This window comes from Argiope bruennichi, chromosome 2 (assembly GCF_947563725.1).
Source record: "Argiope bruennichi chromosome 2, qqArgBrue1.1, whole genome shotgun sequence".
Lineage (NCBI taxonomy): Eukaryota > Metazoa > Arthropoda > Arachnida > Araneae > Araneidae > Argiope > Argiope bruennichi.
In genome coordinates this window covers 107346304-107364551 of record NC_079152.1, presented here as the reverse complement: position 1 = coordinate 107364551, position 18248 = coordinate 107346304, and the positions used below count along the sequence as shown (strand labels likewise).

At 26.5% G+C, this 18248-nt stretch overlaps 1 protein-coding gene across 3 annotated transcripts in view; it reads right to left on the bottom strand.

Moving 5' to 3' along the window:
• Window positions 1-1308: 1308 nt before the first annotated feature.
• The window catches only part of LOC129959417 (SEC14-like protein 3), an 80799-nt gene continuing 63859 nt past the window's right edge, over window positions 1309-18248 (bottom strand). For all 3 annotated transcript variants that reach the window (XM_056072251.1, XM_056072248.1, XM_056072242.1), the window contains exons 8-13: window positions 16819-16897; window positions 14339-14419; window positions 10119-10205; window positions 6615-6721; window positions 4178-4490; window positions 1309-1860 (exon numbers count right to left, since the gene is read on the bottom strand). In XM_056072251.1, coding sequence (XP_055928226.1) covers window positions 1736-1860; window positions 4178-4490; window positions 6615-6721; window positions 10119-10205; window positions 14339-14419; window positions 16819-16897 — 792 coding nt within the window. In that variant the 3' untranslated portion in view covers window positions 1309-1735. The remainder of the gene's footprint in view (window positions 1861-4177; window positions 4491-6614; window positions 6722-10118; window positions 10206-14338; window positions 14420-16818; window positions 16898-18248) is intronic.

Here is an 18248-nt window from a genome sequence, read left to right as displayed (position 1 = left end):
TAGAAAAATGTGTTTACTAGAAAATATGCTGCATTCAAAGGAAAAATAGGTGTTAAAAATGATGTGGTCAGGTAACTGCTATTAATAAATATGGCATATTATATAATTAATAAATATGGCGTTCTGATGACTATTCTGATATGATCAAGTGCTTTCCTTTCAAGAATACATATATGAAATGCACATACAACCACACATAAGGAGATCAAAATTACAAAGAAATATTATTAAATGTTCCATGTAGCATACAATCAAAATTCGGTTCCAATTATAGTTGATGGAAAATATCTAATATTAAGGAAAACATCTGTGAATGGAAAAAAAGTCAAAACACCATAATATTGAAAAATAACATAAAAATTTCTGAAAAAAAAATAATGATCCCCTGATGTTTAAAATATTATTTTTTAATAAAATAAATGTTTCCAAAAGACAGCTTAAATTGCTCAGGTCAATAAAATTGTAATTATAACCTGTTTTTACAGAAAATCGCGTTATTATTATCGTATTAAATAGAAACATATTCAGCACTGAAACATCTCTGGACATAGTACGAACATTTTATAAATCTCGTAATGATAGGAATATCCATATCGGTTACATTTACTCTTAAGCATTCAATATATATCCAGATGTCATGCAATTAATTTTGTCACCATTTAATTTGATTTGATTTCATTTTTTTTTTCGTAACTGAAAATCTTAACTTTTTTTACCGGACATAATAATTATGCTCTTGCATAAACAGAATTAAAAAAATAAGCATTAATATAACAAAATATCTTTAATTTCCTCCTTCAGTATTTTAATTTTTAAAAAATGCGGGAGGACAGGAATATATGTATAACAAAGCTTTATTGCTCATTATTTATGTTGTATTATATGAAGAGTGGATTCTTTCTCTTTGTTAATAGTCATTTGTTAATTCGTCATGAAAATGTTTCTTATAATATCAGAGATAGTTACTTAAAATAAAACCTAATGAACGAAAATAATATATATTTTCTCTGAAATATTACACGAAAACTGATAAAAGTGTTAAAAAAAACTAATCAAACTAATTTGTTTTTTGGGGGGCTCTTATTTGAATAGCAAAATTAAACTTCAAAGAATTTCGATTACCTTCATGTAGGATTATTTCGTGAGCATCAAAATGTATTCTAAAGATGTCACATTTACACCATAGCTATTTGTAAAATAGTTTGAATTGAAAAATAAAATAAAGTATTTTATAATATATCTGGACTACATAGAATTATGATCTCATTTAAATATTTTATTTAAATGCAATGCACATTACAAAATTCCAAATGTAAGCTCCTAAATACAAATAAAAATATTACATTTTCAATTATCTGCTGAAATTCATAAATTTTGAATTAATAACTAGAAAAGTAAAGGTAAAATTATTACAGATTCTTGTTCCTTAAATACTAAATTAGTGTTAATGAAAACAATGCCAATAATTTTCCCATACAATTACTTTTATACATTTATTACAAAATAAACAAAAGTAGGAATATTGAAAAATAAACAAAAACAATAATGAAGTAATATGATTTTTACATCACTTGAAAGTTATTCACAATATAAACATCGAGTTTCGCAATTAAAGATTTTATTGAAAGTTATTAAAAAACGATTTTTATAGTTAAATAACGATTGTCATTTCAATGAAATGAAATATATACAGTTGGAGATTTCACAGAGATTTACATTGAAATAGGGTATAGGGCTAATTTTCTGTAGCCATCGGTTCAAGGGCTTCTGATCCATCATCTTTTGGAAGAACTATCTTCGTTTTATAAAATATTTCTTTGGGATAGAACCAACTGTACGAATTATCGAACAACAGAATATCTGGAACGATAAATAAAGTTATTTCATATCGAATAAAAGTCACAAGTAAATTAAAATTGCATTTAAATTCTTAACACTTTTACTCTTATAGATAAAAAGCAAAATCTATATTATATAATTTCATTTCATTGTACTAAATGTGACGGTAAATCGATTTTAATATTTTATTTAAAAAATAAAATGTAATGAAAAGTCTTAAATAACAATAAATACTATATCAGTAATGATACAAATGATTAAATCTTATACCTAAATTTTTAATAAGTTTTGAGGGCACACTAAAGACTCTTGATTCAGGCCAATAAGATCTCACATATACAAAAATACCATGTTACGCAGGGAAACTCTGATTTATGAATGAAGAAATATGACTCCTTCCGTCAATGGCTATTCTGTGTAAAGCCGCATTAATACGATGTCAACTATTCTGCACAATAGATCCGCCGCCGAGACATCTTCTTGCAGTCACGTGATTTTCCTGAAGTAGGAGTGACTTTATATAGCGCGCAATAGTTGACCTCCTGTGAACGCTGCTCTAGATATCAAATTGCAAATTTCTGATATTTAAATCCATAATTAAGTTAAAGTTACATTAAATATACCTAATATACAAAAATTATGTAAAAATCGCGTTTTATTCATTTTGTAATTGGTAGATAGCCAGTCTCCTGACTCATGACATTTGAGGTTTGTTTTGCCAGTGTTTGAAATGTTTAAGTAAAATTATCCAGCGTCCAGCGATATCAGATGAAGAAAACATGCGATGAAAGACCGAAACAGAATCTGGCAATTTGAAAAGAAAAAAAAAAAAATTGAAAGAAACCTAATCGTAAAGCTACTAAGGTGGCGGCAAAACGTAAAAAATTTATCTATATATTTAATTATTGATGACATAAACATTGTTGGGTTTTGAGTTTTGAATATGAAGTAGGCAAACGGGAAAGTATATGTTCTCATCAAGGAAAGATCAGCTTCCAACATTGAGCGAAGAGCCAGCGGAGTTTAAAAATTTGTTAACTAGTACTGATGAACACCCCACCCCGTACAGTATCGGAAAACATCGGGATTGGTGAAAAGAAAAGAACCGGGGGTGGGGGAGTGGACCCCCTAGTTATTAAAAATAAAAAAAAATTAATCACACGTTCACATATTTTTTACACACTCACATAAAATGAAATAAATATAAGTCACCCTGACTGAAAACTTTAAGATTATATTAGACTAAGAGGATGCTAAACTGCTTCAAATTAATAACATACTGAACGATTATACATCATAGAAAATTGAAATTGAGATAATTATAAATCACCAAAATAGGGAACATAATTTTACTAAGAGGCTTAATATGTTATAAGAATTATCATTTAGTTTTGACTTTTAAGGCAGCATAAAAGGTGAGAAGAAAAGTTAAGTTAAAAGTTAAGAAGTTAAAAAAAAGTAATAGTTAAAAATCTTGAAATATCAAATCACTTCAAATGATCTGATATAAAATGATTAGTGATCCATTGAATAAAAACAATTTAATTCGCATTTTAAAGCAAATTAAATGAAATAATTTGCTTGATTTTCGTTTATTGCTATATAAGTTATGCTAAAAAACATTTACCTTTTTTACTCTAGATGAATTAATACAAAATTTAGAAGAAATGATAATGCCACTTACCAAAGGGAATGGTTCAGCAGTTTAAATATGGAAACAGTTTATGCTGTTAAAAACCTTTATAAGAAATTTTTAATTCAAATAATGTCATTTTCTTCTCTTAAACAGTTTTCATTTGGTTTATAACACGCTGTACACTCTAAGGGTGCGCATTGCAAATTATTATTCACAATCCGTTTCATAGTGAAAATTTAGAGACAAATGAAAAAGCCATTTAAAAATATATTAGAACAATGAGCTCAATTTCTCGTTATTTTTACAAATTTTATTTTCAGTGATGTGCATTTTCACATTAATTAGTCTTTCTACGATACTTGAACTGCCTAAAGTTTTGAACCGTTTTGCATATTCACAAGTAATTCTAAAAATTTTCGAAAAACATTTCCAGTGAATAATGTCTAATATAATATCTATAAGCTAAAAGAAAAATCTTAATCTGCTTGAAACAGCAATTTGCATCCTCTTAGACTGGAAATACATTATGGATTTTAAGATTATTTATAAATGCGAATAACATATTCTGTTTAAAGCATTCCTATTTCAATATAGAAAATAACTATTAACTAGATGCTATTATTTATTAAAAAGTGGAGGTTTTTATTTAATTCTAAAAAATTATAATCTTTAGACTTGATTGTTTATGTATTAAAAACTTACATGTTCCTGGTTTTTCACATCTATAGACTCCAGTTTCTGGTCCAAAACAGGTGTCTATTCTTTGCTTTGGGACTATCTCTTGTGCTTTAGATTTATTTACAGAAGACGGTCTGAAAAATACACCAAAACCAATGTCTTTGTTCTTAGTTTCGAATTCCCATTCTAAATAGGAATTTGGTATTGTTACGTCAAAGGTAAGCTCTGCTTTAGCAAAACGTGTTACAGTCAGTCTTTTTACTCCAGGGGAAAGATATAACTTCCTGTCAGATTTTTTCATATAAAACTTTTCGGGTACAGTTCCTGCATGAATTACCTAAAAAAGGAAAAAAATACATTTTTGGAAAATGTAAGGTGTTAAAACTATCAACATGCAGCTTTTAAATAAATTACTTAGTTATAATAGAAAATTTTGATTAGTTTATAATTTATTTTATGAACTCTTGAAGTGAAAAAAATAAGAAGAAAATGTATGAAATTTATGATATTTCAATATATGAAATAGATGATGAAGTGAAATATATCATTTCAATCTGAACTTAATGCATTTTTCTTTAACATTATGATATAAAACTAGTTCAAAATTACAAAAAAATAACCATTAGGCTATTTAAACATATGATAACTGTAAGCATTATATTCATTCTTAATTAACTGTGTTTTATTAAACACTTAAATTCATTAGTTAAATTTAGGCAATCACTTAGATAAAATTAATAAGTTCTCATGTTATTCCTCGATATACGTTTGCAAGGCAATAAAGTCATTTTTCAGTTTGAACCTCTTGAAAATGAATATAAATTTGAAAACATTATTTTTCAATAGATTAAGTTTTCAGTTTCGTGTTGTTTATTATTAATAAGTACGTTCAACTGAATTTTATTTTGATATTTATTAACTCTTTGAATTATGATAGATTATTTAATAAAATACTTTCATCGACTTCACCGGCCTTTCAGTTTTTAAATCAATTAATATTTTTAAAGTTTAAAAATATATTTTCAAATATATCTTAATTATTAAGTTGTTTAAAATTTCATACATCATTAAATATTTTGACACATGAGGTTAAAGAAATGCTCATCATGTTCGAAAGAGTTAAAAGTACTATCTATTAATTTCTTTGAACACCATTAACTTCTTCCCTTTATTTCCATTAATTTCTTTTTTAAACGTTACTAGACTATATTTCTAGCCTTGCTACAAATAAAATGTTGCATGATTTTTTGAAGAAAAATGTATCAATCATTGACATAGAATAACGATAGAAGCTAGTTTATACTTCATTATTTGCAAGTTAAACCTGAAGCACTCGCTATATAAATATAATAAAATTTAAATATATAAAATATCAAATCAGCTGTTAGAAATTACATAATGTAAAAATCATATACGGGATTATCTTGTATTAACGCTCACCACAATCCAAACATTGCCATAAGAAAGCTTTTTAAATATACATTGTAATTTTATTACAAAAAGATAATAGAACATTAGACATCGAGAAAATTGTTCATTGCTATATGACATTGATATAGAACATTTCTTTTTAGAATATATTAAATATAGAAAGTATTTTTATTGTTTATAATTTTATTTTTATTAAATAAAGAAAATTTGCTGCATCAAAGAATTTAGATTTTTTGATAAATAAAATTGCTATTGCAAAACAAAATTTTTAATAGAAGAAAGAAAACTTTTTTCATAAATTAAAATTTTTAAGTAATAATTCGAAACTTAATGGAATAATTAACAGTTTTAAATTCGCATTGTGAAAATTAATTTATATATTTAAAGTGTGGAATTTGATGTCAGTACTTTTCAGCTAGAAATTTTAATCTCTATTGAGTGTTTGAAGCAAAAAAAAAAAAGTTTTGAACCAATTTTAAATAAACGAAGATTTCAAAATTATTTTTAAATTTAAAAGTAATTTTCACTATCAATAATGTAAAATAAATTTAATTTAGATATCTTGCTTCCCTATGTTTTGACTATTTTAAATTCAATTCATTAAACATAACTTAGACTTTGTCGTGCTATTTATATGCACAGTATTATAGTATTATATATGCATAATGAAAATATTTTAATCAATATAATAAATTAAATTAATTAATTAATTAACTGTCATAAGCAATTTTTGTAGTTGTTCGCCCATCAATTACTAAACAATTTTATTAAAAGCAGCAAAGAAACTAAGTTTTTCCATGTAATAATAAGAAATGCACAGTAAAACATATTATAGATTAAATTGTTTGATTTAATTTTACTTTGATATTATAATAAATTAAATTAACTATTTAATTAAGTGCCATAAACATTTCTTTTAAATATCTTATATTTAATTCGATGTAAATGTACTCAATACTTTAGATTTCTACGTGGTACGAAATATTATTCTTTCTTTCAATTTATAAAATATATTTCCCATTAAACTTACTATAGTATTGCAGCGAGGATTTCCGTCCGGATCTGTCTTCTTTCCACCAATGAAAGCTGGCAATTCTTCAGGATCGATGACATTTAGAAGGGCATCTTTCCATTTATCTGAATATAGATTTGAAATTAACGGAATGCATAATTTTATGTTACAAAATTAAGTATATCAAATACAAAATATCTAAAAGTTCTGTGATATAAATAATTGCATTGAAAGAAATACTATAGCTGAAAACATAATTGTATTTAATTATATTTAAATGAAAAATAAAGAAATAATTTTATGAATTAAAAATTTTCGCAAAGCATTTAGTGTGATAGAGACAAATGACCATTATTATGACTAAAACAAATGAAATACAAGGAATTCAACATTCATTCTTTAGACAAAAGAATCAAAAATAATATAATTATTAGGGAAAAATATAAAGTTGCAGTAAAAGTAATTCTTTTTAGAATCGAAATCTTAAATTAGAAAAATATTTGCTTTAGTACATTATTAAATATAATGCGTATTATTAAATTTTTAGAAAATATGCCCGTATAGACTGTGTCTAGATTGCCCTCAGTTTCCCCGTTAACAATATCTAGATTTTGATTGTCATATAGCAATACGTAAAGTAGTAATAGGAAATCTAATGCATAGTTACAGAATACTTAAGAACTAAAACGCACACACACACACACACACACACACACACACACACACACACACACACACACACACACACACATATATATATATATATATATATATATATATAAACAAAAGTAATAAAATCAAGTTAATAGGAAAAATCAAATTAAACCAAAAAAATTAAACCAAATAAAAAAAAGAATCCGGCCTGAAGACTTTTTCAACTGTCACCCTCAGGCAGGGATTCAAAAAAGGGATTTTTTTTATTACAGACAAGATAGTTTAATAATGATTTCTAGTGACCCGAAAATCCCCTGAAATTAGGCCCAAGAGAAATACCATTTTAACAGAAAGGAGAATGCAAAACAACAAATTAGGAGAAAATATCCCCTAATAAGTAAAAACAAAAACAATAATAACAAAAATACCATATAATAACACTGAAACCAGTAATAAAAACAAAAAAGAAAGCACATACCAGCAACAGGCAAAGAATCTTTAAGCTATCAGTTGTGATTCCCGCTTTATTTATATCTCTTGGGCCTGATTTCAGGGGATTTTCGGGTCACGAGGAATCATTATTAGACTATCTTGTCTGTATTCCTTCACATAAACTTTCCTTTTTTGAATCTTTGCCTGAGGGTGACCCTTGAAAATGTCTTCAGGCCGGATTCTTTTTTTTTTTTAATTTGGTTTAATTTTTTTGGTTTAATTTTATTTGGTTTAATTTTTTTAAGTCTTCAGATCGGATTCTTTTTTTATTAGATTTAATTTTTTTGGTTTAATTTGATTTTTCCTATTATCTTGATTTTAATACTTTTGTCTCAATTTATCTGTGTTTTAGAAGTAGCTGCATTTTCGTTCTCTAAATACTAATAAATAAGTTTTTCCTGTTCCTTTTTTGGTTTTTGTTTGAATAAGGAATAATTTTTAGTTGCGATTCCGAAACTATTTTGTTTCGTTTTCAAAATATTTCTTACTTTAGATTGGTTACTTATATATATATATATGATTTCGCTGTTTTGAAGGAGAATCTTCTGTTCATGAATATTCAAATCATAACTAACCACTAAAATTGGATTGAAACAAATAAGGATTCACTAACACCAAAATTTGCAATGCCTGTTACAAAGTCTAAAAGATAAGTTCGAAGAAAAATCAGCAATAACCTATAGTCAGGTTTGTGAAAGGAAAATAAATTGAAGGAGCATAGAAAATTGTCGAATATAGAGGACATTTCCATAACGAAGTATTTCTACACTGTTCGTGAGCACATACTCTGTGCTCCGGTTTGCAAAAAATTGAAGATTCTAAGCAAGAAAAGTTAGGAAATAGTTTTCTTGACCAGTCATCCATTTATTCACATCGATCCACTCCTTATTTTTACACAATTTCCGATAAGCATTTCCATATAAAGGTTGCGAAGACAATAAAATTATTTTCTTAATAAACTACTAATTTCACAAGAAACTCGTTAGGTTTCCGCTTGATCGCTAAAATAAATTTACTCTATTTTCCCTTGTGAGCTACTCATCGCTCCCACTCATGTTAAAGTTTCCTTTTCTTGACTGTCAAGCAAACAAGAAATCTTCTCTACATAACTTTCAAGACAACGAGAATGCGCTGCCATCTGGGGATAGGAAGGGGAACTAATCATGATAAATATGAAAAATAACAATCTTCAACTCATTGATTTTTGCTGATTATAAATGCTTTACATGTCAATAAATAAGTCAATTTAAATTCCTAAAAAACTGTCTCATTTGTTAGACCGAAGCAAAAACTGGAATTTCGCATCCTGTAATGACCTAGACCAAAAGAGTGGGGTATTTTTAATTCCGCCAAGTGTTACGGACAGATTTTCAAAAGAAATAAATGGGAACAATATAAATGGATCGGTCTAATATTTTTATAAATTATAAAACTTGTATCAATCTAGTAATTATTTTTAAAACAAACTTTTAATTACTATTCAGAATTTAGAAAATGATAATAAATCAAACATAGATTTATCATCCCGAAAAATAAATCAAACATAGATTTATTATCCTCCATCATAAATCAAACATAGATATATCATCCTGAATCATAAATCAAACATAGATTTCTCATCCTGAATGATTAGAAACTCCCGAAATGTCAATCTAATATTTCGTTCTTCATGTGAAGTCAATTTGTTATATTGCAAATATTTAATAACTCTTTTCGTTTAAGAAGAAGGAAATGCAAAATTGGATATCCAACTGCAAATACCTTACATACTAATAAAAAAACAAACTTAGTTTGTGGGTAAAAACACTTTTAATCATACCGTGCCTTCTAATTTAAAAGAAAATAAGTGAAAATAACCTGCATTATTTTGTAAGGAAAAAATGGCATTGATATCTAATATGTTTAATATAACTTAGATTGTTAGGAAATTAGAATTTAAAAATTATTTCATATATTATTTATGGACGTTGCCTTCGAGTCTTTAAAATTCGACTTATTCCAAAATGAAGAAAAATAGTAAGAAAGCTTTGTGAGCTATGTCTATTTAAGTTTACATAATAAAGATTTGAAAATTTTTTTCAGAATAAATTAATTTAAAATAAAACAAATAAAAGCTGTAGTAATTTTTTAAAGCATAAAATCTTTGTATTTTCTATATTGATGCATTTAACTAATGTGTGCATGTGTGTTAAACATAATAATTAATATATATCTAGGGCGCTCGAGGGGGCGCTCTCTGCTCAAGGGGGAAAAGTGGTGCTACACTACTCACTTTCTATTAATGTTCTATGTGAAGTATACAAATATATAATCACATCAGGGTTGCATCAAAAATAATAAATATTCTCTTAAAATTATTAATAAGAAAAAACTTACCTGTGCCGAAAATTATAAATTTGTTTATAATTGCAGGAGCAAGAAATTGCTTCACTACGGACCATACCATAGAAAAATATATTGAACCTAAAACAAAACAAAAAAAAAGTGAATAAAGTCGCATATCTTTGATGACTTAATTAATGATTCAATTATTTTGGTGCTGGATAGAATATTCAATGATATTTAGATATAAAATAAACACCATATTAGTTCACTTAACCTATATTTCGTTATATTTAGACACGATTATGACAAACAACAACTATAAATTGGATCACAGACTTAAATTTATTCCTTTAAAAAAATAAGAGGATTTCATTTCAAATATGTGACGAAGGCTCGGAAATATGTAACTCTATTAGAAACTCAGCTTAAAGCCTTGTTTCTTGAAAACGGAACTTAATTTTACTTTTATTTTTGGCTTTTGTTCTCTTATTTAAATTATTATTTTTTTTTCTCTCTCTCTCTCTCTGTCTTTATACCTATCCTTTACCTTCAGAAATAAATCTTTCCCAGAAATCGTATCAGGTTGACAATTTTAGAGGTTTATCTACCAGATTACTGATAAAATGGGAGAAACGGTTCATCTTTCATTTAAATTGTTAAAATGTCCGATTTTCAGCTGTCCATGAGATGCTAAAAGAGAATAAAGCTGCAAAATGTTTTAAAGAAGGTGCCTTGTTAAGTAGAACATTTTACTTTTACTTGCTGAAATTTCTTATGTATCGGAAATGAACGTTTTTCAAAGAATTACTACGATTTGTGTATTTTGTATTTCATTTAAGAGAATCTGGATACATTTGGTATAAGGAAAAGTTTGGAGAATCTGCTTCATTCAAATGATTCATAAATAAGATTTTACTTTTATCAATACTCTTTTTTTAATTTACTTGGCCTTTAATTCATTTCTGATATTGAGGCCATCAGTGATCATAAAAGTATTTGCCCAAAGAAACTAGAAAATAAATCGGAATCAAACAATAAATCAGAAAATTATAGATTTTAATATTAAGACAAAGCACAATAATCAAGAATAATTTTTTGATTTCAAAAATCATCTTCTTCTTATTTTTTTTTATTTCAAAAACGAGATTAATGACACAGTTAATGACACAAAGCGTTTAATAATATTATTGAAAAAATTCTAAAATCTACTTTTAAAAGTTTCTGAAAACGCTTTAATCCAGTATTATACAATTCTGTTTTTGGAACAATAATTTAAAAAATGAAAGTAGCAAATTTGATGTTTTGTACAATAAATAAATAAAATTAAAAAAAAGCAATGCCCTCAGAGAATCTGGTATTTAAAAAATACGATGTTAATTATTAATTGAAACAAAACAAAATACTGGGAAAATTACTGTAAGAATTGCTCTCAAAAATATGAACAGATATTTAAATAGACAAGTAATAAACATACAAGCAGCAGTTTCATTGCTCTTAAAATATAGGACAGCTTAAATGTCATTATGAATGACAGACTTAAATATTTAATGACTTAATATAACCTAAATGAAAGCAATGTTTAAAATTTTTATATAATATTAATTTCAGAGAACTGGTAAATTTGGAAAACGTTATTTTTAGGGGAATTGGCTGAGCTGTGATTAAAATGAAGATAAAATGTGATGCTTGATTTTTGAGCTTAACTCTGAATTTATATTGAATAATGTATAAAAATTGTATTTTAAAATGTATATTTTAAATACAATTACCTAGCTATATCAATACCAAAGTCATCATTTACCACAAAAGTCATCATTTTAGATAAACTAAGGAAAGATCCTGGGCTTTGCGATACATACTGTGTACTTTACATACCTTCGAAAAATTCCAAATGAATTCTTTGTAATAAAATTTAATATACTCTTCACAAAATAGACATTACATAAAAATTAATATGATTCTAGAAACGAAAATCCATTTAATTAACCACGTAAAATCTACGTTAAGGGCTAGGACTTATTGTGAAAACAGATTCACGGAGCCCGCATTTCAAATCACAAAATATTGCCTTTGGGCAATACGGGCTGATGGATTCTCTTCAATTTTTTTCGGCATTTATTATATTCAAAAATTATATTACTTCTATTTGCAGCCATTTGTTCTGAAAATAACACAGAAATTAAATTTTGTTGCCTTATGGATTATCACAGTTTATATATATATATATATATATATATTTGGGATTTCCATATGAACTTTGTACTATGCTTAAATGATAACAAACACCTCATTCAATATTTTGGAGACGATCTTGCGTTTATAATATTTGGCATATCTCTTTGGCTGTAGTGTCTTGTCAGTAATTATTTAAAAAATTCCTATTTCACATTAAATATTAAAAAAAGTGTTAGTAATACGAGGTAGATAATCCTTTTATTTTAATTCAAAACCCATGCTAAAATTCATCACAATGAACTGAACTATCTTTCTGCAAAAATTGCTGCCTGTTGTGAGGCTAAGCGAAAAGTTCCTGTAAAGTCCTGGGTATTCTTTCTAAAAAAATAAAATTACAGTACTTTCTTTAAAAAATACAGTTTCAAACTATACTAACTAGTTGACGAAATTACCGTATATATTCTTAAATAAGGATGCAAGTTATTTTGTTATTTTAGGTCTGTTGATTTAATTATTACTAGCAAATATGTTATGTGTTTCTTAACATGACATGGACCATTTCCTTTGTATTTGTTTTGTTTCAAATTAACTAGCATACCATATTGTATATGCGATTCACAGGGTGAAGTAGACCACAACGTTTTTGATTGCAATTATGTTAAAGAGTTTCATTTAAACTCATTTTTCTCAAAATAATTTTTTCGATAGAAGTTGTAAACCATTAACATGATGTCTCCAGCATTAATTAATATTTTTTAATGAAATTTTCAGAAAATGATCTTTATATCATTGTCTATGAAATGAACTAAAAGTTTTGTTATACATCTAATACCTTTTTACTTATAGCCTTTTTTGTTAGAAAATATCTGAAAAATTATGAATAATGTGTACATTGCAACATAAAAAAATTCATAATATTTTTGCACTTTAATAAATCTCTTAGATTTTAGTTCATTTTGAAGATAACTATGTTATGTATGATATGTGTAAAGAAAATTTTAATTGCTTAATTAGAATTTTGTGTAGAGTGTTAACCGTTTTGGTTGATTTTTGCTAAAATTTACATCAAATTTGACAATTCAAAAAAATGGGACAGTCACAGAATTTTTTTAAATAGATTTTTATTCTTATAATATCCCACTTAACTAGAAAACACCAATTAAAGCTTAAAAAATAGCCTTTTTTAAAAAAAAAATTGTCTCGAACGTAGGCAGTCACCTTAAACAAACCTACAAAAGCAATTATAATTACATAGTTTAAATTTTCCCTTAATGATGAGAGTTATATCTTGCAGCTGAAAGACATTTTTTATATCCCAGCTGCATCTGCAAGGAAATCTTCGAGTAAATAAGGTTTGCTAAAAAAATGTAGCTTTGATTCACTTAACGTTCTTGAGTATTTTCATTCTTTATTTAATTATATCTTGTATAGTCACCCATTCTAAAGGGCGTCTAATTTACTCATTACCATTTATTATGTCTGCATTTAAATCTGATGTTGTTGCAAGAACAGAAAATTAGTATTTTGATCTAAGCTCTATCTTTTAGAATATTCAAGTGTTTTTTTTTCTTTTGTAGAATTTCCGAAATGCAGTAGGTACTAATGTAATTTTTTTTTGCAATTTTTTATTCCTTCAAATTCTCCAATGGGAATCTTCTTCAATCCTCCAATTCCCCTATGGATAGGCTTTGTTGTGAGCAAATATTTAAATGTACAAAATATACAATTATTATTGTAATTCTTATATTCATAATATTTTTGAATTTATGATTTCTTGTATTTCTTATTTACACTTATAATATTTTGTATTATTACTTATTTCATCAATAATTTCGCATGCTTATATAAATTTTAATTCTGTTTATATATTCTTATTAAGAATAGCATTAATCAATTATTTAAATTAAGGATTTATTACAATTTTAAAATCAAAGTAGAATTTCTGTAACTCTATAGATTTATGATCAATATTTATGTTGAAAAGATTCAGTGAAGAACGTATTTTACCAACATTACCATTTAGAAAAATGTTAGCAGAATTTAACTTATATGCTTAAAGGAAAACAAAATAATTCTGTAATAACGTAGAAACTCACCATTAATTACGTACACAGATTTTATTCTTTCAGGAAAATTATCTTGGAATACAGTCACAGCTAGCAGAAACAACTCAAGAGCTAAAATTCAAAAATAATCAAATCATGCATATTACAATTCTAATTGCAGAGAAATTAAGATATGTGATATCTAACTGAATAATTAACTAATCGATATGAAAGCGAAAAGAAATTAGTTCAGTAATAACAAAGTTAAAATACTTTCATTAGAAATTTATAAAAGATGATTTTCGTGAAAATAGGTTTACCAAATTAGAGAAAAATTCATAGAGGTTTAAGACAAAAAAAAATATTAAAGTCACGTTGATTGCCAGTTTTTGAACTCATTTGCGTCAAATAACTTATCCTCGATTTTACCAGGGATCAAAACAAATATAATCTAAAAACAGTTGTAAGTAATGCTATTAATCCGTAACAAAATGAACTTTACTCAACGAAAGGTAAGTGAAAATTTACCTCAAAACCAGATGTTTTGCTTCAAGTGAAGATCCTCTTCTTGTGCAGAGATAATTTCAGTTTTGTTCAAGAATAAAAGAAGCTCTCTCGCACAAAATTTGGACCAGGTGATATGGTTTTGCTCTTTCGTATTGAGCATAAAAGAAACTTTCATTTATAAAACATGAGATCGACATTTATTTCCTCTTGTAATCAAAAAATTACAAGAAGAAATAAATGGCACAATTCGTCTTATGGCAAATTCTTCACAATGGCAAAAAAAAAGGCATAATTTCTTCTTGTAATCAAAATACTGCCTAAAATTCATCGTTAACAAATACGGTCATGGTTCATTTCTTGTATTTGTTTATCACAATAAAAACACACTTTTCGTATTATCAATCGAACAATGAGTTTTCCTTTCTCACTTTTTCTAACTTCTTGAATTGATGGGGAAATAATTGTAATCATAAAAAAAAAAATCAAACTTGAGATGTTAACCCAATTTTGCATTTAAGATCTTTCTGAAACCGATAAACGCATTTTGAGAAATATGTATGTCGCTTTGTCTATGGATGAACACAATGATTTAAAAGTGAATCAATTTACAGATTTATATCAAATTTTAAAAAATCTATTCAGAAGAACTCTGTTTGATCGGTTCTAAATTGATAGAATTCTATCAAATTTTGAACGAAATCCATTCAGTGGAAGTTGTTTGACCGGCTTTCTGAGTACAATAATTACAAAACGCAATAGGCTACATAATTAAATTTCCGTACGCAAGATCAGCATTTATAATGTAGATCCATATCAAATCCGTTAAGAAGTTGACTGTCTATAGGTAATGTTGTGCATATATAAACGCGATAATTAAATTCGTAAAATTTTGGAAAATGAAATTTGGTTTATAGTTTTAGCAGCTAAAGTGTGGATATTTATCAAATTTTGTGCCAAATCTATCAAATATTCACGAATATTTACTATCTCATGCATATAAAGTTGATAACGTAAATACTGAATGGAATGAAATTTGGCAGTATTCCTGTAGCTACAATTGCAATTTTATAGCACAACTTGGTTGCAATCGATTGACAAAAAAGCGTACCTAAATATATACAGTTCAATTTTCCTTTACTTGCATATTAATGTTACGTCAGCGATTAACCATGAAAGAGAGCATGTTAGATCGAATAAAAACATTAGTCTCAGGGCAATGATTTATAAATATATTTGGCCAATGACATGCAGTTGAAAAATTTATTTTGCAAAGAATATATATGGAAATAATAAATTAGAGCACCCATGATTTTCATAGCTCAAGATCCACATTTTTATAAATATATTTAGCCAATCACATGCAGTTGAAAAATTTATGTTGAAAATAATATATATGGAAATAATAAATTAGAGAACCCATGATTTTCATAGCTATAGGTCCACAATTTTATGCGGGGTTAGTGGATAGTATCTTTACTAGAAGTTCAAAAGGGTTTATATTTATGTTGCAAGTTTTTTTCATTTTAATAATTACATGGATTATTTCAAGGATGTGTAAGATGCGGCCAAAAAATAATTAAGTTTAATTAGAGATAGTGTTTTAACACACACACACAGAGAGAGAGAGAGAGAGAGACATATATATATATATATATATATATATATATATATATATATATATATATATATATATATATATATATATATATATATATACATATATATATATATATATATATATATATATATATATATATATATATATGTATATATATATATATATATATATATATATATATATATATATATATATATATATATATATATATATATATATTCAAATAACGCATAAATTATAGATAAGTATATATAAACACATATATCTTATACATTTTATCTCAATCCTATTGTAACTATCGCTGATACTTATTTCTGTTAAACTGCCACTATCACAAATAGTGCAAATTTATCAAATACGAATTAGTTGAAAAAAAATATACATATATAGTGGTAAGGTCTTTTACCTTTCTTGCTGGTTGCTTGAGCGAAAGTCATGCCATCAAAATTGGCTACGAAAATCACTTGATAAATATTCTTTCCAGTCTGCGAAGTGTTTGAAAAAATAATTATTACCCATACATATTAAAGGTGAAATAAAAAATATTATAATATACATATTTTAATATACAAAAATATTTTAATCTACATATTAAAAGTGAAATAAAAAATATTTTAATTTCAAAAATAAAAAAATATTTTAATAACATTTTGAAAAAAAGGGACAATTGTTGAGAAAAAAAAATTAGCTGTTACGCCAGAAGTCGGAGAGAAAAAAATTACAAGCAGATATTAAAAATATTTTTGGAGAACATTAGAATAACTAATATGCATGCTTTGAGCTAAAATGTTTTGAATATATTGAATGTATGCTGATATATAGCTAAAACAAACAAGAATTTTTTGAGAAAAATGTGCTCAATTTGTCTATGAACAACTGTAAAATGTCTAAAACTGCATTTATATCTTAGTTTTTAGTTCAGAGCATTAAAAATAATGTATAAAACAATTCTACAAAATTTCATAAGAATATATTCAGAACATTTTGAGGTATTATGTTTATAGTAATCGATAAAGTGCAGAAATTAGATTCTTCCCAAAATACTTTTAAAGTTTATATTTTGAAAAAAAAGCAAAATTATTATTTTTTAATATGTTTAAAACTCTCCTAATTTATAAGTTGGATCTTCCTTTATATCATCCTTTATCTTCCTTTATATCATCCTTTACATATTTACTCTTTCTAGCTGCTCTTCTTTTTTTTCTGTACAGTTTTACGGACGCTGAATAATGTTATACAGAATTGGCTACTCTGTTATCATCAATGTTGATGAAACCTTTCACTTTTTCCGATTCAACAGGTACATTCAATTTTTCAAAAACTGGTAATAAATCAGTATATCCAGAATTTTAAATTAAAACAGCCATATAAGTCCCTAAACGAAGAGTTTGCAATTCAGCAAATGTTTCTTTGGGCACAGCATTCCACAATACACCGTTAAAACTTTCATTACAGTTCTGTGTTTTTCCATGAAGGTATTTCTGCAATATTTTTTGATCACACAGTTCCATATATGCTCTTTTTATTTTATTTATAACGGCTGATAATAGGCCTGATTTCTTTTGCTTAAGTTCTATCCCTGAAAATCTGGCTCTCTGAAACTTTCACACACTGTCTGGTCCTTCAGGGCACTGGCGATGCATTGGATTATTGGTGCCGGAACAGCAGAGAAAAAAAAGGAGGTAATGACGGCATTTTGCATTTTTTTCCAGATTTCCCACACTACTGCGAATGTCGATTCCATAATAGTTTTGTAGTCTATCAATAAATTTGTCGATTAACTTTCCTTTGCCACTAAACCCTTTTGTGTTCATTTTTAATTTACGAAGATGCCCA